General features: G+C 40.0%; 1 protein-coding gene across 1 annotated transcript in view; it reads left to right on the plus strand.

The window, feature by feature from the left end:
- The window catches only part of PKP2 (plakophilin 2), a 1,518,559-nt gene that overhangs the window by 95,251 nt on the left and 1,398,486 nt on the right, over nt 1-24,822 (plus strand). The window contains exon 2 of the mRNA XM_044087464.1: nt 39-154. Within this exon, the coding sequence (XP_043943399.1) occupies nt 39-154 (116 nt within the window). The remainder of the gene's footprint in view (nt 1-38; nt 155-24,822) is intronic.

Genomic DNA, 24,822 nt, shown 5'->3' on the forward strand with positions numbered 1-24,822 from the left:
AAAAAAAACTCACTAAAGTCATGTATTCCTTTCTACAGGAAAGTCAAGTCGGACATACAGTGTTCCAGATTATGTGGATTATGGTGATGGTAGTTTCAACAGCAGTGGTACCGCAGCGGCAAACCATTATAATTACACAGATGCATCAACTACAGTAAGTTACAATACATCACTGTTACCTTGGTCGTGAATTTGCATTTTTGTTTCTGCATTCCAGCCACGTGCACGCACATTTGCCACCCAGTGAGTTCCCCCCAGACTCAGGCAGTGAAAATTTAACTGTGTGGTAAGGCTGGTAGGCATAGTCTTGACATGCCTTTTGATCCGGTGTGATTTATTTACTGTTTAATGATAGTTCTAGCAATTGCTTTGAGGCAGGTTAGAATGACATGTATCCCAGTCCTATTTCTTGCTGTTCACGTTTGAGTCAGGCATTTAGCTTTTATAGGGTTGGAATGTTAGCGCTGACAGATGATTCAGAAGTTAGAAAGCTAAGTGGCTCTGATTGAGACAAAAGGCTTTTGTAACTACATTTTTTGCAACACTTCGTAAGAACTGACTTGTTTTCAACTGGTCTATCATTTTCAGATGCAGAATCCAGAAAAGAGATGTTATTTATTCCTTTGCTGTAGAACAGTGTGATGGGCAAATATCCACCAATACAGCCTATTTGCATAAAATATTATGACTGGGTAGTGCTGTTATTCAGACTGACCTATGCACTTGACCTCCATTGTTGCTGCTTTGCAGTTGCAAGACTTAAGTAAGCAGTCAAAAAGGCTGAACGTTTACCTGCTACCCACACCTTCAAGGTATTCCTTCTCCTCTACCAGCTGCATACCTAGATTGTTTTTTTTAAGTGCACACACACATGTGTGTGTGTGTGTGTGTGTGTGTGTGTGTGTGTGTGTGTGTGTGTGTGTGTGTGATTTCTGTCATGGTAACTGAAATTCACAGCAAAAAAGTGTTTTTATTTACATGTTTTCCTTTATCCCATCAATCTTTGTATACATTTAGAGACATGGACACATGTACATATATGTGTGTGTGTGTGTGTATATATGTATATATATATATATATATATATATATATATATATATATATATATAGATATATATATAGATATATATATAGATATATATATAGATATATAGATATAAATAATATATATTATCTTTGGCAGCCGAACAGACTTGTTTCTAATATATATTATCTACACACACACTTAGTGGCACAACAGGTAGCACAATCCTCTGTGAAGCAGATGGCTGTGTGTTCTATTCCCGCACCAGGTACCGATTCCTGGCAATGCAGTGCAACACTAGGAGAATGCTGCACTCCTGAGTGTGCTATCCTTCTGTTGAAACATTAAACTGAGGTCCCATCTGCTTGAGTTAGCAGTAGCTCAGGTGGATGTAAAAGATCCTATGGTCTTAAAAGTCTTTCAGCTTTTCCCGGTTAGGGGTCGCCACAGCAGATCACCCATCCGCTAATGATTGGCAGTAGATTTTTATGGTGTCGAGTTGCCAGCCTGGCGCCCAACCTTCAAAGATGACACTCGCATGCACCTACCTGTATGTCTTTAAAGTTCACTCAACCACCTATCAAAAAGAGTAGGGGTAGCTTCCCGATACCCTTGCCAAATTACCACTTGTAGTATAAATACCACCTCAGCTCTCCCCTGAAGAGAGGCCACCACCATAGTTGTACTACCTCCAGTCAATGAAGGATGGATAAATATATATTTATATTTATAGTATGAGTTTCTTTCAAACTGAAAAACATTGTTGTACTGAAATGTATTGTTAGTAAACGTGTGTTATGCTATACATGTCAAAATATGCATTCACCCAGAATACAGGGCTGGTTTGGGCTGAAGAGTGGGACTAGGGTGAGATGACCTGAGGAGGGGTCGGGGTCCTAAGGAGATGCCAGGGACACAAATTAACTCGTTGAGTTCTCCTTCACAGACCCTTGCTGTTTGCAATATTTATAAACAAACTGTCCTGTATACTGAAAGAGTCATCAGCTGCTACAGTATGATGATGACTGTCGTTGTGTGCACACCTCATACACATTGTTCTGTGCACACATCATACATTTCACTCCCAAAAACTGCAGGCTGATCCACACCTCTGGAATGGTTTTGTTGTAGTAGGCTGGTAATAAGAAAATAATGGGCGTGGTCTTGCCATGATGGTTAAGGTCTTCACCTTATAGACAGAAAGTGCAGGGGTTTTACCTCTGGTTATTAGCCAGACTTAAGATAACCCTTCAGGGCAGTTAGTCTAGTATTCACCTAGCCTATGTACTTATCCATTGCTAAAATCAAGGGATACATTGGCAAAAAAATTATTCCAAAAGTAATCTTAAGAGCATTCCCCAGACAAAATGAACTAACAGAAAGCCGGAAATATCCAGAAGTGACATACACTTGTTTTATTTATTTGATTGGTTGGTTGTTTACTTACTTACTGGGTAAACCAACTAGGTACAAAGGCTTCTGTTCAGGGGTGACCCCATATGGAGCATTGCCTGATAAGTGAGTTATTCAGAGTCGCATAGTAGGAAAATTGAGACTGGGGGAATCATCAACCCCAAGGCTGCAGAATGAAGCTTGTTAGCAGCTTGTAGCCTCCATCCTTGGTGCTAAACTGCCAGGGATATCAGTAAAAGGATTGGAACCTTGTTTAGAATAAAGTTTTGCATTACTGACTAGGGGCTTGCTTGTAGACGCAGTCCTGTTACCTAAACTTCTGTATGGAACACTGATTATAGGTAACTTCTCTAAAAACATTGTGAGAAAGGCACTGTGTTAAAATAGAATTGCAGTATTTTGAGATGGATTGCTACCAGTGAAACACCACTCTGAAGCACTATACAGATGAGATCGGATGAACCTAAACTGTTATGCAAACAGGATGTGATAGTTAAAATCTGGGAAGTTGTGTGGGTGACTCAGTGCTAGCCCAGGGATGGCTCATGCTATAGGACTGCGGGACTGCAGCCCCCCCACCTGTAAAATGGATAAAATAAATTCCCCATTCCTCCCACCGTAGAACATATTAAAATAAAAAAATTCTCGGACTCCACACATGCGTGCTTAGTTCCTGACTGCTGTGTTAGGCAGACCAGAACTCCAAGCACGCATGCTGAGGCATTCCTGAGCTCCAGATTGCTCTGTTAGGCAGTCCGGATAGGGAAGGCAGGAAACTCCACCCTTCCAACCTAAACCGGAAGGTCACTGGACTGCATTGCCCGCAGGAGGCTGCAGCCTCCTCACATCTCATGGGAGACCCAACAGCATGCGCGAGCCATTATGGAGGACCGATCGGACTGCAGGATCACTACGGAGGAGGTGTGTGTGTGTGTGTGTGTGTGTGTGTGTGTGTGTGTGTGTGTGAAATGCCCCAGTTGCTTCATGGTGGTGAGTAGAGAATAAAACTTGAACCCTGTACCTTGGGCCCAAGTGACAAGAGCCTGAATACCCTACCCACCACCATTTGTAAAACATTTGCAGATTTTTGCCTCATATTTGTTCTGTTCCTCATAAATTGTGTACTTTCTGTATTTTTGTTACTTAACACAGCCGGTAGTGCAGTGGTAGCAGTGTTGCCCTACAGCTATGGGTTGTCTGGTTTGATTCCTGGCTGGGGTGCCTTCTGTGTGGTGTCTGCATGTCCTCCCTGTGTTTGTGTGGGTTTGCTCTGGTGTCCTCAGTGGATATTTGTCCCTATTTTATGGACTGTATTCCCCCATTATTGGCTTCGTCCAGGTTTTTTGTGCCAAGGTTGAGAGCTATGGTGATAACTGAACTCACTTAATATGTTTGGGGGCTGTATTCCCCCATTATTGGCTTTGTTCAGGTGTTTTGTGCTAAGATGTTGACAGCTGTGGTGAGAACTGAATTCACTAAATGGTAGCCATTTCAGTTTCAGTCTTCCTTTCTTTCATAAAAATAGATGATTTGGCATAGTGGTATGTTGCTCTGTCTGTTTTGCACAGGGTCCTGGGTTCAATACTTGGCAGTGAAATGTATCGTGGTAACACAGCATTTTATTCTAGCAACTTTCCAACATTATACAAGCAATGTTTAAAATGTCTCCCTGGTTTTTGGGCTTTTGTCCCCCCCAAATAAATTTGTCTTTTTCCAGATTTCTTGTGCTGCAAAGTTCAGAGATACAGCTGAGTGTTGAGTAGATTTTACAAGGAGCTGAGAGCTGCAGTGGAACAAAAGTTTAGTGCTGCTTATGCCAAGTCTGCTTACATTGTAAATAGCACAACAGGTAGTGTACTTGCTTTTGATGCAGAAGGCTGTGGGTCTACTCCCACAGTAGGTAGATCCATTGCTGATACTGTACTCTGTTGTAAAGGGGATGGATGCTGCAATCCTCTTTGGCGAAGATACCTAGTAACTATGAAACTGTTATCAGTTTGCCATCCATTCCCTAGTGTGATATTACTAGCATTATCATTTTTTAATGCAACATAGGCAATTTATTCCTCAAGGACAACAGGTACTTTATTTGTAGATGAAGCAATGACATATAAAGTTGTTTGCTAGCAGTAACCTCTTCATTAGTTAACAGATTTCTTTAATGTGGAATTATTTAGATGAATTTTACTTCTTCAGAGATCATGCATATTTACTGATACTGGTGGACTGTAGAAGTTTGAGTAGACTTTTATGGTGGAAATTTTCTGAATTGGGCAGTTTTGTCATTATTGGTGCATGCATTTTGTTTCATTGTTTACTGGAAAAATGTTCAAAACGATAAATTTAAAATGTCCTCTAACAACTGTACTGTATTGTACAAGGAATATAATTTAATACAGTCAGGAAGGTGTATCAAAGAGCATGTGTATGTTTCGTGTTCAAGGGGCCTATGATTTGAAAACAGCCCAAAATTAATCTTTATCTGCCACTGGCAAAATGTATTTTCTTTGAATGTGGGTTTCAATGCCGTTTCAATGAATGTGAGTTTCAAGGGCAGAGAAGTTTTCATAGTGAGACTGCATTGCTTTGTTTAGCAGATATCTATTAGGGTTTATGCTGTAAAATATAAAATAAAACTTTCAAATGAAATCCATATCATCGTTGTTTATGGAAAATGGGGTGAAATAACCAAGGAATGGGACATTGGAATAGCTGCAAGGGGGGACGCTCCATTCGACCATGATTTTGTGAGGGGTGAAGAGCAGCAAACTCAGACAGCCCCGGCTGAACTATACCTCTCAACTGTCCAGAATTTTGCAGAATGAATAGATTTTTGCTTCTTATTTTTGGTTTGTTCCTCATAAAATTTGTGTTTTTCTGCCAAATCATTTAGGGATGAAGTCACTAAATAATGACAGACATTGAGTTTCAGACATCATAACCTTCAGAAAAATGCATGCTAAAGCAAGATCTATTATTCTATCAACTGTCTTTTTAGTACTGTTTGTATGTTCCCCCAATATATTTGGCCTTATCCAGATTTCCTGCATTAAGAGGTTGAGAGGTGCATGCAAATAAATCGCTTTATAGAATTAGGAATATCCAAACCTTTCAACTGTCTCCAATTTTGGCTCAACATGTTGCTCTCCCCCTAATAATCCCTCTGCAAAATGGCAATTTTGGAAGAAAACGTGGAGGGTTTACAATTATAAATAACTGTAATGATCAGAGTTCTAGATTACTTTTATTTCAGAAATGCATGTAGGTGCTCTTATTTTGTCAGCTGCTCAAGTTAACAGTACTAATTTTAAAAAGGTGTCCCTTTTTTGATAGGTTCCCAGCTGTATTGTGTGGCAATTTTATATTTTTGCATAACATATTTGGTCTGTTTTTCATAAAATTGTGGTTTTCTGGCAAATTAGTAGCAAATCATTAAAGATTGAAGTTAGAAAATAATGGCAGACATTTGAGTTTCAGATTTCATAGCCTTCAGAAAATTCATACTAATGCATGACCTACTTCTATTATCTTTCTAAGTTTATAAGAGCAATATTTAAAAATTGTCTTTATTATTGGACCTGTGTCCCACTTCTGTGTATGGCTTTGTCCCAATTTCTTGCTCTGAGGTTGAGAGGTATGAGTGTCAGAGCCATCACCGTCAGCCAGAGCCATTTAACTGTGACCTACTTGTTGCACTCCACTCCCCATTGTAGTGGCTCTGGATGTGTCCAAGCAAGGCAAGGAGCAGTTATGCAGTGTAAGTGTGCAGAGTATTCCCCCATCCAAGGTAGACCCACAAGTATGACTGTGGCTTTTCATCTGTCCTTGATTTTGCAGAATGTTCTGATTTTCTGTCATATTTTTATACTGTTGATTTCTACTTATTATTATTCAGAAAATGCATGCTGTTGCAGTGCCCTGTTGCTCTGTATTAAAGTAGCAATGCTTTAATGACCATCAGGTAAGCTTGTCGGAGATTGTAAGATGCAAGTAAGCTTTAATAAGCATACTGTTAAAGAATTACCAACATTGAAAGCCTTTTCATTGTTGCCATGCAGAGAATATTTACATAACTAGATAACGTATAAGCCTTTGGTATTGAAATGCATATGACAGTATTTGTAATAAAGGACAGGATTACAGTATTTTCAGAAGCTCAATACATTTGTTGGAGACTTGCAGTTACCTTCGCAGGCTTTACCCATAAACTAAACAGAATGTCAATCTATCATGTGTGGTCCATAACATGTGCAGTAATCCTTTAAGCAATTTATCTTGAGCTTGTTTCTTGTTCACTGTTCATTTTTTACTTTGATCATGTGTTCTCCATGAAACAAGTAGGTAGTTGTTGTCGGGCAGCAGGTCTTTTTTGGATAAGAAACATTTTTACAAGTGGGGGTATCACAGATATTGCTACGTTCAGCATATTACTTGGTAATTTTATAAAGCTGAATATAAATTATAATTAGAACTGCAGTACAAGGAGAAGTGGTTTGAGCTGAATGCTGCTTGTTTTTTTTTTAATACTTGATTTTGACTGGCATTCCAGTAATGTATTTAAAAAGCAATTTATTTTTTCATGCCTCACAACCTTTGTGTTTCCATCTACATATTAAGTAAGTTGTCATGTAGCCAATGCATGGAAATATTTTGTTCTTCTACACTTCATTTTGTCTTGATTGGACTCTTGTAATGACGGTTTGGCACCCAGAGCAGCGTATTTATTTAATTAAAGTTCCAATTGTTGTGGTTTTGAGCATAGCTCCACCCCCTTTCTAGTTGGTCACACCCCTTCCCATTGGCCCCACCCATTCAGCTGTCTCTTGCAGCCCCCCTTTAATTTGAAGTCACCAGCTGCCACTGTGCTAGCCACTGTTTCACTGGGAGCTTTTCTCCATTAAATAATGAATAAATTAATGTGTACCTGCAAACGAGCAGTAATCGTTAATTATAGCTTTATTTAAAGATTTTCGTGCAGTGTCTTCTGGTAAAGGATACATTTTCTTTGCTTCGCTGAAGAAGTAACACTTCTTGCTTGGTGTGGTGTATAACCACTTAGAGTTGTCGTAGTTCGAATAGTTTTTTTTATTTCCTTTCAGCTCCTTCTACATTTTCTATTCTTTCAGATTCACTCATGCTATGATTCTACAGATAGTATTTGTGTAACTGCGCTTTACTTTCTTCAAGTAATTCAGGCAAAACTAGATTTCTTTGTTTGAATCAATGTGGCAGTGGTTTTATTTTGTTTATTCATTTGCATTTGTTTACCGGGAAGGTCCACTGGGCCCAGTTGAGCCCATTTTCAGTGGAGGACCAGGGAGAAAAGCTCTACTTGGATTAAACAATGCATACAAGATAACAAATACAGAGAATTTACAGTCAAAATACATAAATACTGTGAGCACAATAGTACAGAGTATTATACGTAGAATGCACATTTACACCGAATGCTACTATTAGCTGTATTAATGAGGTTTCTACAAATAGAATATCAATTGTTTGATTATAACCTCCTGAAGAATAGGATGAGCAGTAGATAAGTTAGAAAGGTGGGAGACTTGCACATGTGATCAGTTATTGTAAGAGAGAGATGGAGAAGTTATGTAAGTGTAGAGATAGAATAAGGTCTGAGGTATAGAGGAAGGAGTCAGGGTTTAGAGTGCGTTCTATTGGCACATGTGCATAGCCAGAGAGAGGTGAGGTGTTGTCTGAGGGAATTTTTAAAGAGGGTATTCCATTGGTTTGAGACAGTCAAATAGTAAACCATATGACCAGCTAAGAGATGTGGTTTCTCAACTTTGTGCAGCAGTTTATTTTCAGATCTAAGAGGTCTGTTTGGGTGAAGATCTAAGAGGTCTGTTTGGGTGATATGGAGTGAACAAAGAAGAAAAAGAACAACTTGATGGTTTATGTATAAAGGTATGCACAGTAGTAAATTGTAGATAAGTTGGATAATGTGTTAATTCAAGCCAGTTTAATTGACGAAAAGATAAACAGTGGTGGGCTGAAACTTTAGCATTTGTTGCAAATTTAGCAATCTTATTGTAGCATGATATTGCAGATTTTTAATAGACTGTGGTCGGTCTGCAGCAAGGCTGCTTGTGTGCTCTCACCTTGCTCAGCTCTATCCTATTTCAGTGCCTCCCCCAACCTTGTTAGAACCACCAGGGAAACCCAATTACCCTAAGGAAAGAATCCTGGGACAGACAAAATGATTTTCTCCACCAGCATGTTGTTAGAAATGATTAGCGTCTTGCTCAGCTCTATCTTACTTCGGTGCCACCACCAGGGAAACCCAACTCCCCTAAGGGAAGAATCCTGGGACAGACAAAATCATTTGCTCCACCAGCGTGGTGTTAGAAATAATTAGCGTGTTGCTGTTTTATTGTTCCCTACAGTTTTAATACTTCTAAAGGTTTGTCCATAGTCTCTTGTATGTTAAGTTGCTTGTTCCTGAATTACTCACGGCGAGCACACCAGTGGTCTCCAACAACTGAACCTCTTAACCTCATCTCCCCTTAGTGAGTGTGTATGTGTAGTAAATCATATTGAAACACCACTAGTTGGCACATATACACACACTTATTTCATTGCCCTACTGTAGTTTAACAGCTCCAAAGATTCGGTATCTTTCCTAGTTGGATTTTCATACATGTGTTAGTCTCTAGTAGAGTTCCTGAATCAAATTGTAAACTTTAAAAATATACATACCCTTGGCTTTACCAGTAGCTCTGGATGAATGAAAGCAGATGTGTCCTCCTCTGTTCTATCCACTCCATTTGCCCTTCGGGTTCACTCTGCTCCCCTACCCTGCCCCCATTTCTCATCCCCAGCACCTCTTTACTTATAGCCACATAGCCACTCCCACTCTACAATCAGCTTATCACAAGCAACCTCTCCCTCTGTCACATGCCCTACCACACCCTACTTCCCCTACTTTAGTAACCTCCCCTCTACAGCCCACATCACACTACAAATCATTTTACTAGTACAACTACCTCTTATTATCCAACCTATCTCCACAATCTTCATATAATATCCATACTCATTATGGAAATCAAATTTACACTAACTTTAACCTTGATGTGTCTCCTTCTCTTCCTGTCCTGCCTCCTCCATCTTACCTGTCTCTCCCATATCTCTCATTCTTCTTCCTATAATATAACCTCCACTGTCCACAAATTTGAGTCAGACCTTGCACCTTACATTTCTCCATACCTTTATAACTATAATGACTCTCACTTGTTTATCAGAAAAAGTGTTCTTAACATCTCTAACTTAATCCGCATCCCAGACTATAATTGCTTCTCTGTCCCTAACCTTAACTCTTAACTACTCTAAACACCATCCCACCCTCCTACTTCGGTTGATCTCAATACTCCTCTCTGGTGACATTCATCCCAACCCAGGTCCCTCAACCTGCCAGGGTAATATCTTACCCAAACATCTTCCCTCCCTCCCCAGAAATCCCTCCTATTTGCTACAATAAATGCCCATAGTTTATGCAATGAAATAGCTTACTTCCATGCCTGGCTGTCCCATAACCTACCAGGCATTTTTTCTGATTCGGAAACATGGTTAAAGCCTCATATAAAAGAACCTGAAATTATTCCTCCAAACTATAGTATTTTAAGAAAGGACAGATCCCCAAAAGAAAGGTGGTGGAGTAGCCTTACTTTACTCATCTTCTCTAACAGTTGCCCCCTATACTAAGGCTATACCCCAATTTTCTACAGCTGAAGTAACCCTAGCCCTCCTAAAGATTAACAACAAAAAAGCATTTGCATAGTTGTCCTATATATCCCGATGTAACAATGTCCCTATTCTTGAGGATATCCTCTCTAGGATCTCATAAAACATACAAAATGAGACTTTAATCCTTGGTGACATTGATATTAATTGGTTTTCTATATACTCCTCCACAAACTCTCAGATTATAAACTTATATAACTTCACTCAACTTATCAATTCTCCCACTGGACCTATAAAGAATAATACTTCAGGTAGTATTCTAGACTGGATATTAGTTTCCCACCCTCATATTATCTCTGACAGTGGTACCCTTCCTGACTTTCTTAGTGACTATCTCCCTGCTTTTGCACATCGTAGTCCTTCATCCATCCATTTACACCATAATTATATCTCGGTCCGTTCCCTGAAAAACTTTGATGCTCAAATCTTCTCCAACTTCTTATGAACTGGGACCATTTAAAAGCTCTTCCTCTGAATAATGCTGTTACTTACTTCAATACTTCTTTTCTTAACCTACTTAACAGCTTCACCCCCCTTAGATCTAAAAGGGTCAAATCCAAAACTACCCTATGGCTTACCAAATAAACTATCTCCCTCATGCACCTGTGAGATAAATCATGGAAACAGTACCAAAAACATAAAACACCCAATTCCTTGGCCGAATACAAACCTCTCCGTAACAGAGTAAAAAACATTATCAGAGACAGAAAATCCTATTACTCAGTTTTACAAAATGATCATAAATCAAACCCCAAAACTTTCTGGAATAGCATCTCTTCCCTACTCCAACCTGGTAAAAAGGAGAACACCTGCCCAGATCCCAACTTTTCTGATCTCTCCTTAGCTACACAATTTAACTCCTTCTTTATAGACTCAATAGCTAAGCTCACCACATCCTTTCACTAGTAATACATCAGGCCAGACCCCTTCTCCCTCCACAAACTCATCCCTCTCCAGCCCTTCCTATACTCATCACCTCCCATTCACTTTCAAACCTATTCCTATTACTACCATAAAAAAAAAAACTTCTGCAAAAATTGAAACCACGCTCAATTGCCCAGGATAAACTTCCATTTAACTTTCTCAAGCTAGCAGCCAATAGCATAGCTTTTCCCATTTCCATCTTTATAAACCGTTCCATCCAAGAATCTTATGGAAACCATGAACAATTAAAACCAACTGCAGAAAAGTGGGTAGGTAGAGATTGGTGCCTCCCATACCAAACACCAAACGCAACAAAGTATTGAAATAAAACTAAGGCTTTATTAATAAGAAGTCAACATGAGTGCTTTCGTTTAATAAAATATAAACTTCATCAGGCAACTAAGTAAAAACCATACAAGGTTTAAATAGTGCATGCCCTTGCATAATTGGATAAAAAAATCCTGACATCATTACAAAAGGTTTAACCCTTCTGTCCCAAGAAAAGTTAATAACAATGAATTAAAAAATGTGTATGTACATATACATGTGATTAATAGAAATTTGGACTTTCATTATTAGCTAACATTTATTCACTTTTCCACAATTTTATTACTTTCCAAAGCTTTGAGCTTTAACACAGGTGTAATAGAGGTAATTTCATTAATGCCTGGCCACTTATGCGCTCTCAATAAAATCTGCCTTCTCAATTCTTTTAGTTCTAAATAGAGACCCCATGGTCTCTTATCGTCCATGACTATGTGGTCAATAGCCATAAAAGAAAAATTATGGTCATTGTTAATGCTGATGCCAAGGCGTTGTTTAAATTGTTCTTCCTAATAGCATACATTTACTCGTAATTTCTTTGGCTAAATTTCCTCTCATTTTTGCCTATGTAAAACACAGGACATAGATCACATGTAGCCACATATATGAGTGCTTTGGAAGAACAATTATACTTGCCTTTGATTTTGTATTTTACAGCATTAATTTCAAAAGAATTACCCATCTTAACTTTGTGACACCAGTGGCAGGAACCGCATTTAAAAGTGCCTAAATGTAGATGATTGACCAGCTGTTATCTACTCTTTAAAAGGTCTTTTAAGTTCCTGCCTTTTCTGTATGTTAAACAAGGTCCATCTCCTACACAAACCCTGATATCTATATCCCCCATAAGAATGTCCCAGTTTTTTCGTAAGATCATCTTCAAAATATCTGAATCTGAATTATAAGTAGTTGTAAGGGATCCTAAAAAAGGTTCTCTATTACTATTGTGCGTATGATGATCCAAAGAAATATTCTGTGTAGAAGTAAGAACTGGTACTTCTTTTCCTTGATGATTGATGTCTTCTTTTAACGGAAGGTTGATTATCAGGTCAGGTGATGTAGTGTTAGATGGGTTACGTTGGCTAGCAGACTGATGTTCATCAACCAAAGTAAAGCCCACTATAGGTTTAAAATGTCCAGACTGTTTTTTCCTAATAACTTCTTCGTGTATTCTAATAATTAAATCTACAGGATAAGCTCTTTTCAAAAACATCTTTTTCAAATTATTGCATTCCAACTCAAAGTCCTCATCTCTTGATACCATCCGAGCAGCTCTTACTATCTGGCCTTTAACGACTGACCTTTTCTGGTGCTCAGGATGGGAACTGCTGTAATGAAGAAATTAGTTGGACTACGTCTTTTTCCTATGAATGGTAGTAGCATACATACTATTGCTTACGTCTTTGAAAAGGTGGACATCCAAATAATCCATTTATTGACTATAAACTACCTGAGTGAAGTGTACGAAAGAAGTAGTGATGTTAATATAATGTAAAAATGAATCTTAACTGTTCCTGGGGGCCACCCCATATCAAACTGATATCATCTTGGTATCTGTGGTACATTTTGATGTGAGGATGGTATAATGACTGAAATGCAAACTTTTTCTCCCAGTGTGCCATAACTGCATTAGCAAACACCTCCCCCCCCCCTCGCATGCTGAACCCATGGCAACACCAGTTAATTGAAGGTAAAATTTACCATCAAATGAGAAAAAGTTATTGAGCAATACTATTTCCAGCAACTCTAAGATGAGATTAATTTTCTCTTGGTGAATTCTGTATTCTAGCAAAATTTCATTGACCCTATCTAAACCAACTGTCTGTGGGATGACAGTGTACAAATCCTTTACATCAATTGTGACCAATTAGTAATTTTTGTCGAAAACCAGATTGTTAACATGTTGTAAGAAAGTCCAAGAATCCTTGCAGATCTGGGTTTTTTTTTACTAACAGTTTTTTCAGTTCGTAATCTTTGTACTGGGCACATGCTGATGTAATAGTCTCTTCCATCCACTAACGACCTCATGGGGGGTCAATGAGGCCCTTGTGGATCTTAGGTATACCGAAAAACACTGGGATCCTTGGCGTAATGATGTGTAAGTAATTGTACAATGAAATGTCTATTCTCCTTTCTATAAACATATCATTTAATTGTCCTAAAATTCTCCTATAGGCCCCATTCAATTCACTGAGAGAGACTTCTTTGTAGTTGTCACTATTGAGCATGCTATGCAGTTTTTTGAGTGTAAGTTGCCACGTCCATAATCACAACCCTCCCCACCTTTGACTGGCTTCATAATCCTTATATCCTGCCTTTGTAATGATTTCAAACAATTATGTTCTAATTCACTGATATTAGAGTCATCATGTGTAGCTAATTTTTTGTATTTCTGCAGATTATATAAATATAGTTCGCAAAGCTTCTCATAGACCGCTAACCTAGGATATAACAGGGGATTGTAAGTGGAACTGATCTTAAAAATTTTCCTATTCATATTCATATCTGAACTCCCATGTAGTAACTGTAGGTTCAACTTTCTTAAATAGATTTTTAAGTCAATAATTGTGTCAACTAGATTGAATTTTTTAGTAGGTATGAATGTCATTCCTTTTGAAAGGAAATCTACTGTTGTTTCATCAATACCTAATGCAGTATAGTTATACACGGCAAAATCTTTTTCTCTGTTGAAAACTACGTCACATGGAAAATCATTAATATTGTACCTAGAACAGTTCAAAAACTCTTCTTGACTTACAGAATAATCAACAATATGATCACTAAATAATATATCCGATTGTGCGATTAAGTTGTCCGGTTCCTCGTTTTGGGCCTGGCCCCCTGAAACCCCTGGGCATGAAAACCCGCCTGGGGTTGTGGTTTTCTATTATTGTTGTTGCCTCTGTTCCTTATCCTTTCACTTCTCCTTAGTTCAGGATATTCTCTGTCATAATTGCCATCAAAATCTTGATTGACGTCTTCTTCTTGGATAGTCTCGCTAACTGGTATATGATTAATATTGCTAAATGTGTTTCTAGTAGACCTGTTAATGTTCAGGGGTTTAGAGTATGCTGTGCCATTGGCATAGTCATTGATGTCCCTGTCAGTTTTGTTTAATTTCCCCACCTTAAGCTTGTAGATATGCTGGTCTGTGTTGTTATATATCCTTAAATGTTCAAATCTCATAGAATCATATCCTCCATCTTCACGAATATTTCTATCCAAAATGTCCACATCCTTTCACTAATAATACATCAGGCCAGACCCTTTCTCCCTCCACAAACTCATCCCTCTCCAAGTCTTCCTATACTCATCACCTCCCATTCACTTTCAAACCTATTCCTATTACTACCATAAAAAAGCTTCTATAAAAAATTGAAACCACGCTCAGTTGCCCAGGATAAACGTCCATCTAACTTTCTCAAGCTAGCAGCCAATGGCATAGCTTTTCTCATCTCCATCCTTATAAACCGATCGTATGTACCCCTCCTCTGGAAAAAAGCCTTCATTCTTCCCCTCCACAAAGGAGGCAACAATGCTGAAATCTCTAATTTCCGTCCTATAGTCTTCCTATCTCTCATTTCTAAAATTCTTGAAAAAGGTGGGGTGTCCACCTACAGCTCCTACCCCATATCTTAGACAACCAACTACTGACCCCTACACAGCATGGCTTCAGACCTGGGCTCAGTACCACCACTGCCCTCCTCTCCTTTCTTGAAATCATCAACCATGCTTGTGCAACATTGTATCTACCCTTCTTCTTGGTTTATCCAAAACCTTCATACTGTTTCACATAACCTTCTCCTCTCCAAGCTCTCTCAGCTTGATCTTTCCTCCTCCTCCATCAGCTGGTTTTCCAGTTACCTTTCTAATAGACAGCTGTCAAATGGAAAAATTGTATCATCTCTTCCTTCCTTCATACTCTCGCAGGCATCCCACAAGGCTCCATATTAGGCTCTTTATTGTTCAACATTTTCATCATTGACTTTCACCATTGTATTCCAAATGCTAAGCTGATCCAGTACACCAGTGATTCTACCATTATCTGTTCTGCCAAATCCCTCCCCAAACTCATGAAACTAACTCGAGGCCTTCTCTTGCACCGAGTCGTGGATGCTGAACAATCATCTTGCCCTCGACCCTTCAAAGTCCAAGATCATATTTACCCCTTCCAAATCAACCAAAATAGATAAGAACTTTTTTTCTGTAACTAGTCAAAACTTGACCCCAGTTAAAATAGTTCCCCCCTCAAAGCTTCCAGGAGTCCTTATTGATGATCAACTAAAGTTTGACATCCAGCTACAAACTAATATTAGGAAACACATCAAAAACTGGGTATGTTATATCGTCATAGTCACTGTCTCACTCCCTCAACCAAACACATCCTCTCTACTACCTATGTTATCCCCTCCATTATGTACGGGTCCCCTCTCCTTACCAGTCTTCACTACTCTCCAAAGTCTAATCTTGCTTCCTGCTACAATATGATCTCCAAGTTTGCTATCAGAGCCAAATCCTCCTACCACCACTGCAAGGCACTCCACTCCTTGAATTGGTTGGAACTTCCTAACTATTTTTCCTACATTCAACTCTCTATTGCCCATAAGCTCATCTTCAAACCCTTAAATTGCCCTACACTCTCCTCCACCCTCAAAATACACCAGTCCAACAGACTTCTTAGGTCCAACAACCAAAACCTCCTAGAAGTATACAAGCCTATATGTACTTCTGGGACACTTCTATTATCTTTCTCCCTTGCACGACTATGGAGCTCCCTTCCTCCTCAAATTCGAACCACCTCCAACCATTCCACTTAGAACTGCTCCATTTACACCTCTCTTCCCACTGGGAGTGCTCCTGTCATCATCCCACCAGACTTCATCCACTACACCCCTACTCTCCTTCATCCTACTATCCATCCTAACACTAAGCTCTACTGTATATATTCTACTCTTTCTCGCCTCACATACTTGCAGGGTCTCCCCTCCTCAATGCCTACCTCTTAATTATTACCTAAGTATGCTTATTAAAGCATACTCCTGTTTACTGTACTATTTAATGTACTGTTGTTATTTTTATGTCCTCACCATACTCTGTATTGTTACATCCCATGAATGTTTTCTTACCATTTTTGTTTCTCTTGTTGTTTTCATACTTAAACTGTTTTGATTTTTGTGTGTGAAATATGTATAAGTGACAAACTGTTTCTGATTTTATTTGTGGACTATGTATTGATTCCACTTTCAAAGAACTGCTCCATTTACACCTCTCTTCCCACTGGGAATGTATGATTGATGATTTTTTTACTGTAAAACTGTACTAGGAACTTTTCTCCCTGGGCCTCCATTGAAAATGGGCTCATTTTTGGCCCAATTGACTTTCCCGGTAAACAAACTGCAAATAATAAATAAAACAAATGTGCCAAGTTTGGTTTTCAGGGAGGACTGGATGTTGGTAAGAATTAGGGGCCCCATATAATAGAGATGGTACCCGAAAGGAAGAGGCTAGAGCCTTTTTAGCAGCGAGGTTAAGGAAATAATTGTGTTTATAGAGGATACCCAATTTTTGATGTGTTTTTGATGTGGATATGGAGGTCAAATGTTAGGTTTTCATCTGTGATAACACGGATAGTATTTGGAACAACTTCAATTATAGTGTTGTTTTGGGACTGGACAGAGAATTAATTTTTGTTAATGGGTGTATTTTTTGGGGTGGTGAATATTAAGAGTTTAGTTTTATTGGGATTTAGAGCGAGATGATTATTGGACATCCAGATTTCAGTTGATGTAAAGGCATTTTGGGTAAGAAGTAACTTGGATATGGATTTGGTAGTGCAGATGATTGTGGAATCATCTCCATATTGGATGACTGTGCTTTCAGTAAGAGTAGAATGGAAGTTATTAATGAATATGGTAAATAGGAGGGGGCCTAATATGTATCCTTGGGGTACACCTGTTGTGTTAAGGCAAGGTGAGAAGGAATGTTGCCATTTGATGGATTGTTTCCTATTGATGAGATAGTTTGAGAACCAGTTTAGAATTGGGGGTGAGATGCCTAAGTTGGTGAGAAGAAGGGGATGGGATACCATATTGAAGGACTTTGAGAGTTCAAGGAATAGTGAGGAGACAATGTGACCAGCATCATGGGCCCTATTTACTGTGTCCATAAAGGAAATGAGAGCTGTGCTAGTACTGTGACCTGGCTTGAAACCGTGCTAAGTAGAAGAAAGGAACTGATTTTGAACCAGATGATTAAGAAGCTGAATATGAACACATTTTTCTAATATTTTAGAGATGAGAGCGAGAATAGCGATGGGTCAGAAACTGGAGGCATCAGAGTTATTGCCGCCTTTATGAAGCAGAAGAGCATAAGCTTTTTTTCCAGACAAGTGGTACTTGGGAGTCTTGGATAGATCTATTAAGGAGAATGCTGATGGGGTGGGCAATGGAGCTTGCAGACAGTTGTAGTTTTTTGTCCTTGTTTTATATTTATGAAATTGTCCATCCATGCTTCTTGAGGTATGGTGTTGACTGTCGGTCATTCCTGAGGTATGGCACTAACCATCTGTTATTCAAGTGATATGGTACTTTCCATCTGTCACTCTTGAGGGTAAGGTACTGACTATCAGTCACTCTTAGGGTAATGTACTGGGGTCTATATTATAACATCGAAGTGTAAAAACTTTGAATGTTTTAATATCGAACCCATTCAATCGAAACACCAGAAAACCAAACAGTCAGAATAGCGAATTTTTTCCCAGGGAAAAAATTTGCTGTTCCGACAAACATGCACACAACTCAAGCACACCAAAATGAATAATCCACACACATACACTTCACAAAACCCTACACTAAACCAGACATACACCACTAGCTATCCACTTACCTTAACCCAACCCTAATCCTAAGGTCCCTAACTATCACACACTCACCTACCCCACCCTAACCCTCACGTCCACACAATCGCATATTTACCTGACCCACTCCCTAACCCTAACTCACCTAACCCATGTCCAATCGCACACTCACCTTCATTCGCACACTTACCTTAACCCGGTCCATAACCTTCACTCCACAGTTGAGGAAATAGCGAAGCTGCAGAAACAGCCCACTGAATACTTTCCCTAGGAAAGTATTCGGTGTTCTGCAGCTTCGCTGTTTCAAGCGTTCTCTCTACTGGGTTAAATATTATAACATTCTAAGTTTTTAGACTTCGATTTTATAGTATAGACCCAGGTACTGATACCTGTCAACTCTGTGTATAGTACTGGTCCTCTGTCACTCGGGTATCGTATAAGTCATGTGTTATTCTTGAGGTATGGTACTGACACTCGTGGGGTATGGTACTGACCATATGTCCTGGGGTATGGTACTGACCATCTGTCATTTGTGGAGTATGGTACTGACTATCTGTCGCTCGTGAGTATGGTACTGACTATCTGTCACTCGTGAGGTATGGTACTATCAGTCCCTGTTGGGGTAAGGTACTGATACCTGTCACTCTGTGTATAATACTGGTCCTCTGTCAGTCAGGTATCGTACAAGTCATGTGTTATTCTTGAGGTATGGTACTGACCATCAGTCACTCGTGGGGTATGGTACTGACTATCTGTCACTCGTGGGGTATGGTACTGACCACCCATCACTCGGGTATGGTACTGACCATCTGTCACTCTTGAGGTAAGGTACTGGCTATCAGTCACTTTTGGTGTAAGGTACTGATACCTGTCACTCTGTGTATAGTACTGGTCATCTGTCACTCGGGTATCGTATAAGTCATGTGTTATTCTTGAAGTATGGTACTGACCATCTGTTACTGTTGGGATATGGTACTAACCATCTGTCACACGTGGGGTATGGTACTGACTATCTGTCACTCCTGGGGTATGGTACTAACCATCTGTCACTCTTGCGGTAAGGTACTGATACCTGTCACTCTGTGTGTAGTACTGGTCATCTGTCACTGTGGTATCGTACAAGTCACATGTTATTCTTGAGGTATGGTACTGACCAGTCCCTCCTAGGGTATGGTACTGACCATCTGTCAATCGTGGGGTATGGTACTGACCACCTGTCACTCGTGGGGTATGGTACTGACCATCTGTCACTCGTGGGGTATGGTACTGACTATCTGTCACTCTTGGGGTAAGGTACTGATACCTGTCACTCTGTGTATAGTACTGGTCCTCTGTCACTCAGGTGTCATATAAGTCATGTGTTATTCTTGAGGTATGGTACTGACCATCTGTCACTCTTGGGCTAAGGTACTGATACCTGTCACTCTGTGTATAGTACTGGTCCTCTGTCACTCAGGTGTCATGTAAGTCATGTTATTCTTGAGGTATGGTACTGACCATCTGTCACTCTGGTATGGCACTGACCATCTGTCACTGTTTGGGTATGGTACTGACCATCTGTTATTCTTGAGGTATGGTACTGACCAGCTGTCACTGTTGGGGTATGGTACTGACCATCTGTCACTCTTGGGGTATGGTACTGACCATTTGTCTCTCCTGGGATTTGGTATTGGTTATTTGCCAGTACCAGGATATCCTACTGATCATCTTTCTGTTGTATATGACACCGCGATCATCTGTTTGTCTTGAGGTGTGGTACTGACCATCAGAAATGTATGGTCATCTAGGGTGGGGGCAAAAGGGACAGCCACTACTGGTATAAACTGCTAGTGTTGCAGTAGGTGATTGCTTGGTTGGCTGGTTGTTAGTGCAGCACTGGCATTTACTTCCATTCACAAATTAACTCGGGTATTGCTTTGCTTTAGTGCTTGTGTCATCAGGAATTAAGTGAAGTGCTTGTCTCAGCATTTGATATGAGGTAGCAAACTTTTTGTGTATTTTGCTTCTCGCTTTAGATTTGAGGGACAGACCTAGCACTCCAGAAGAGGTGGGAAGATCACCAGGTTTTTTTTTTTTGTACCCTTCAGTGTGAGTTGAGGGGCGCCTGATCATGGATCATCACTGCATACTAGGTGAACCATCTATGGCTCTGCTGACTGTATTTCACTCACAGGTTATGGTACTGATTATTGGTCACTGTTGGGAGTGTGGTGTTTTACCACTTGAGGTATGGTTGTGTCATCTACAACTCTTGGGGTATGGCACTGGTCATCTGTCACTCTATACTAATCATCTGTAATTCTTGGCATGATATTGGTTGTCTGCCACCCTTTGGGCATTATACTAATCATCTGTCACTCCTGAGACATGCTAATGGCCGTACTTCACTCTTGCTCTTGAGTGTGATATTGATCATCCATTTTTTTCTGGCATGGGATTTTTCATCCCTTACTCTTTGAGTAAAAACGTAGTCATCTCTCTCATGGGATAAGACATTAGCTGTCAGTTATTCTTGGAATATGACGTTGTCATGGGTTAAAGTACTGGACATCCATTCTTCTTGGTTTATGGCATTAATTATCCTTTATTCTTGAAATACTCACTTGTTATACGTCATTTCTGGAATTCACCAATGGTTGCCCACCATTCTTTGGTATATGACATCCATTATATCTTTTCATGTCAGTACATGGCCAGCTTATGGAAATTTTTCATGTTCCGACTGTCTTTCAGCAAGGTTGATGCATTTGATTAGCCAGGCACTTTGAACCCAATGTGCATGCCATTTCCACATGCTGTCTTGTACGTTAGCTTTGTGCTTGAAGGGGGCTGTTTGCCATCTGTGAGTTCCACTGGACTTACTGGCCAGTAATAAAGCATCTTGTTGCTTTTCATTTGTGTGCCTGAATTACTTGTGTACGTTTCTCCAAACATTAGCCTTCATCTCTACCTTTAGTGGCCACACAGGCTCTGTTTCATTTTTCAGAAAGGAAAGTACCTGTCTTGGTTTATTGCTAAGGCTTGTGCCTACAATGGGTTTCCTTAGTTTGAGTGAAATTGTATGTTAACCCAGCAGATATGAAGTGCCTGAAGCTATTTTGTTTACACACCATTTTGAACTGTTGTCAGATAAACCGTGGTTTTCTGTAGTTTTGTATCTCTGTGAACATTGTCCTTAATAATAAGAGTCTTTTTAGAGGTGTTGATTCAATTCATGCAACCCATAGCCACTTGCAATATGCATCTACAGTAATTAGAAGCAGAGAGCATGTAAAAGCTTGTATGTATTCAATGTGTGGACATGCTGCTGTGTCACTGGTGGCCTGCCCTGTGGATTCTGTCAGTATTTCATTTTAATTTGACTGCTGCCCTGGACATTTTGTATTGTTCAGTACGTGGCCAGCATATGAAATTTCAGGCAAGAGACTTCACCTTCATATAGGTTGCATTTATAGAGTTGAATGTGCAGAATGCTGAACATTTCTTGTGTGCTACTTGAATGTTACACTTGCCTTAAAAACCTCTGCATTCAGTAGTGTGTGTGTGTGTGTGTGTGTGTGTGTGTGTGTGTGTGTGTGTGTGTGTGTGTGTGTGTGTGTGTGTGTGAGTGTGTGTGGAAATTTGGGGGCTTGTGTGTGTGAGTATGTGTGGGTTAGGATTAAGTAAAAGGCTATTGTATAAGAGGTGTGTGTGTGTGTGTGTGTGTGTCTGTGTGTGTGTCTGTGTCTGTGTGCATGAGGGACTGGTTGTAAATTTTTTAGTCAGGATAAGGGTTAAGTTAGATGCATGTTTGTATATGTTTGTATGTGAACTTTATATGTGTTCTGTTTTCACAGTGCCATATACTGATAGTGTTAGGGGAAGGGTTTTTCTAAAGTTGGGCGTAGGGTTGGGGTTAGAGGCTGGGTTAGAGTTAGCAGGTATTAGTTTGGTGGAGCGGGGAGGGGGGGGGGCAAGTGTCAAGTTCCTCCATGGGCAGTATTCACATCTGTGGCAGATGAATACTTGGTAGGAATTAGCAGTCTGGCTCCTTAAAATAGGGTTCACTGACTTAACCGGTAATTAATCCTGCTGAGCTGTGAATGTAGACCTCAATCTGGCATACATCAGACGGCCTTTTACAGTCAAGTCATGGACTTGGGACAGTAAATGATTTTTGTTTCCTTTTGGGTGTTGTCATTTGTTACTGTAACTGTCAATCCTTCGAGGTACAACACAAACCTAACATCTGATAGGTTGTGATCTTCTGTTGTATCCTGGGGCTGGTTTAGCAGTCTACTGAAACAGTAACATTTCTGTGTTGTTTTACACCTTTAAATTAGAATCATATGAAAGTACTGCTAGCAAAAGTAACCAGTTTTGCAGGCATTCTGTGGTCATCACAGATGCTCCATTTTTGGATTAAAATTGGGAATTAAAGGCCAGTGGTTCCTTACCTTTATGGTAAAAGTTACACACTGATATTTGTAAGACTTATTTACTCCAGTTACCAGGCTAAGGGTAATCAAGTCAGTTTGGGAGAAAATTGGTGAAGAGACGAGTTCTGTGCCATGGACAATCTTCATCTTTGCCCATGTGGGACAACCAGGATCTGAACCAGGATGAAAAGATTCAGCTCAATGGCTTTACCTCTACACTAAGGTGGAATAGGGAATGGGGCTATAGGCTGTACCTCTAAATTAAGGTGGAATAGGGAGTGGGAGAATCACTTGCATGGGAAAGGGGTAGCAGTGACTCGTGACATGGTTGGGTAGTATTGCTATGCATTGCAAAATCTCTGGGAAGGAAGAAGGGCAAGCTGCAGGTACTGATAAAGGAAGGGGGGTGGACACTGCTGTCGTCACCAAAAGATGGACCAGTTACAAGAGGAAGTGGGTCATGGAGGTTGCTAAAGAATGACAGAAGGGAGGGATGGAAATTGGGTTGTGAGCCACATAAAAGATGTCATCAAGTGGGAGGAGAGAGGAGGAGAAACCCACCCACTAAAGGAGGGGTTAGAACCAATATTAAATAACTTGGATAGTTATGGTAGGGAAAAGGTGGGTGTTGAAGGGGCAGTACCAAATATCGGTCCCCAGAGAGGGAGGAAAGACTGGAGGAGATAATGTAGTAAAACAGGAGAAAGAGGGTTAGTCTCATGGAAATATGAATTTGCCTGAGCAGACTGGGAGATTCTAACCTGCACGCTAAAGAGGGAGCTGGGACTGTTCAAGGCTTTGGGCCATGTGGCTTTAGATTGGTGGCCAAAAACTATCAGGCTAGAATTCTGGGTGATGGAGGGGAATAAAGGATAGCTAAATGAAAACATAGGCAGCAGTCCATTTGTTTCTTTGTGGTTTTGAATAGGGGTCAGAGTAAGAGCACAAGGTTGGGGAATTATTAAGGGAGTAGGTTATGATGATCTGGGAATGAAGGTCTAAGCTGTGTTAAGGGACTAAAGAAAAAATAAGGGAGAAATGATCCTAAATGCAGTGTTTGGGGCTATGAAGAGTTGTTTGAGGAAGAGGCAGAAAGATAAAAACGAGGAGGAAAGGCTGTTGTTCCATATAAAGGTGAGACTAGTGATCAGGACAAATGACGTAGCATAGAAGAAGTGAAAGTGAGAGGAAGTGTGAGATATACTAAGCAGATCGGCAACGAAAGGTGAGGACAGCACAGGCACAAGTTGAAAGGGAGTTGGTAAAAGGTGTAGAAGGAAGAGGACAGACAGATTGGAGAAAATCACAGAAGATTGTGACAAAAGGAGAGGTACTACATGTTTTATTCTTTATAAATGAAAAGATGAAAATAGTGGGAAGATATTATGGGATAGGCTGGGCTGACTGGGAAGAGCAAGGCAGCAGGGTAGAGAGAGAGACAGAGAGAGGAGTTTGATAGAAAACTGGCTTCCCAAAGGAAAGATAAGCACATAGACCATGTGGAATGCTTCCTGGTGTCCGCAGGAGTCATTGTGCTGGCAGATCCCTCATGGAGGAGATCTTCAATAGATCACTTTATAAGTGCAACAGATGAGGTACCTTTTTTCAAGGGCAGCAGAAAAAGTTCGGAGGACTGAAGTCCTGATAGCTTTATAGCAACATCAGGGAAAGTCATGGACAGAATTTTGAAGGAAAGACTGGTCACTTAGAGGGCAGCAATGTCCAGGGCACCAATCAATATGGTTCATAGCTAGAGCAGACTGTCATTCAGATTGGAGTATATAAACATTTCATAGGGAAGTACTTAAAGGTGTAGACCACCTAGACTTCACTAAGGCGTTTACCGAGTCTCACACAAGGCTGCTAGGGAAACAGGAAAATTTAAGGTTTGGATCAAGACCAGTAAATTGGACTGTTACATGGTTAAGTGCTGGTGAGAGGGACAATGTCAGGAATTAGGAATGTAAGTATTTGTTACTACAGGGGTCTGACCTGTGTCCGTTACTCCTCAGTTTGTTCTTCTCCAACGGGTCTACTTCTAAATTTCAAACTTTCACAAGTTCGAATTTCTTATGGTTGAGACCATAAGATCAAACTTGTGAAAGTTCAA

This window comes from Protopterus annectens, chromosome 11.part0 (genome assembly GCF_019279795.1).
Source record: "Protopterus annectens isolate FY-2018-M chromosome 11.part0, PAN1.0, whole genome shotgun sequence".
In the NCBI taxonomy this organism is placed as follows: Eukaryota; Metazoa; Chordata; order Ceratodontiformes; family Protopteridae; genus Protopterus; species Protopterus annectens.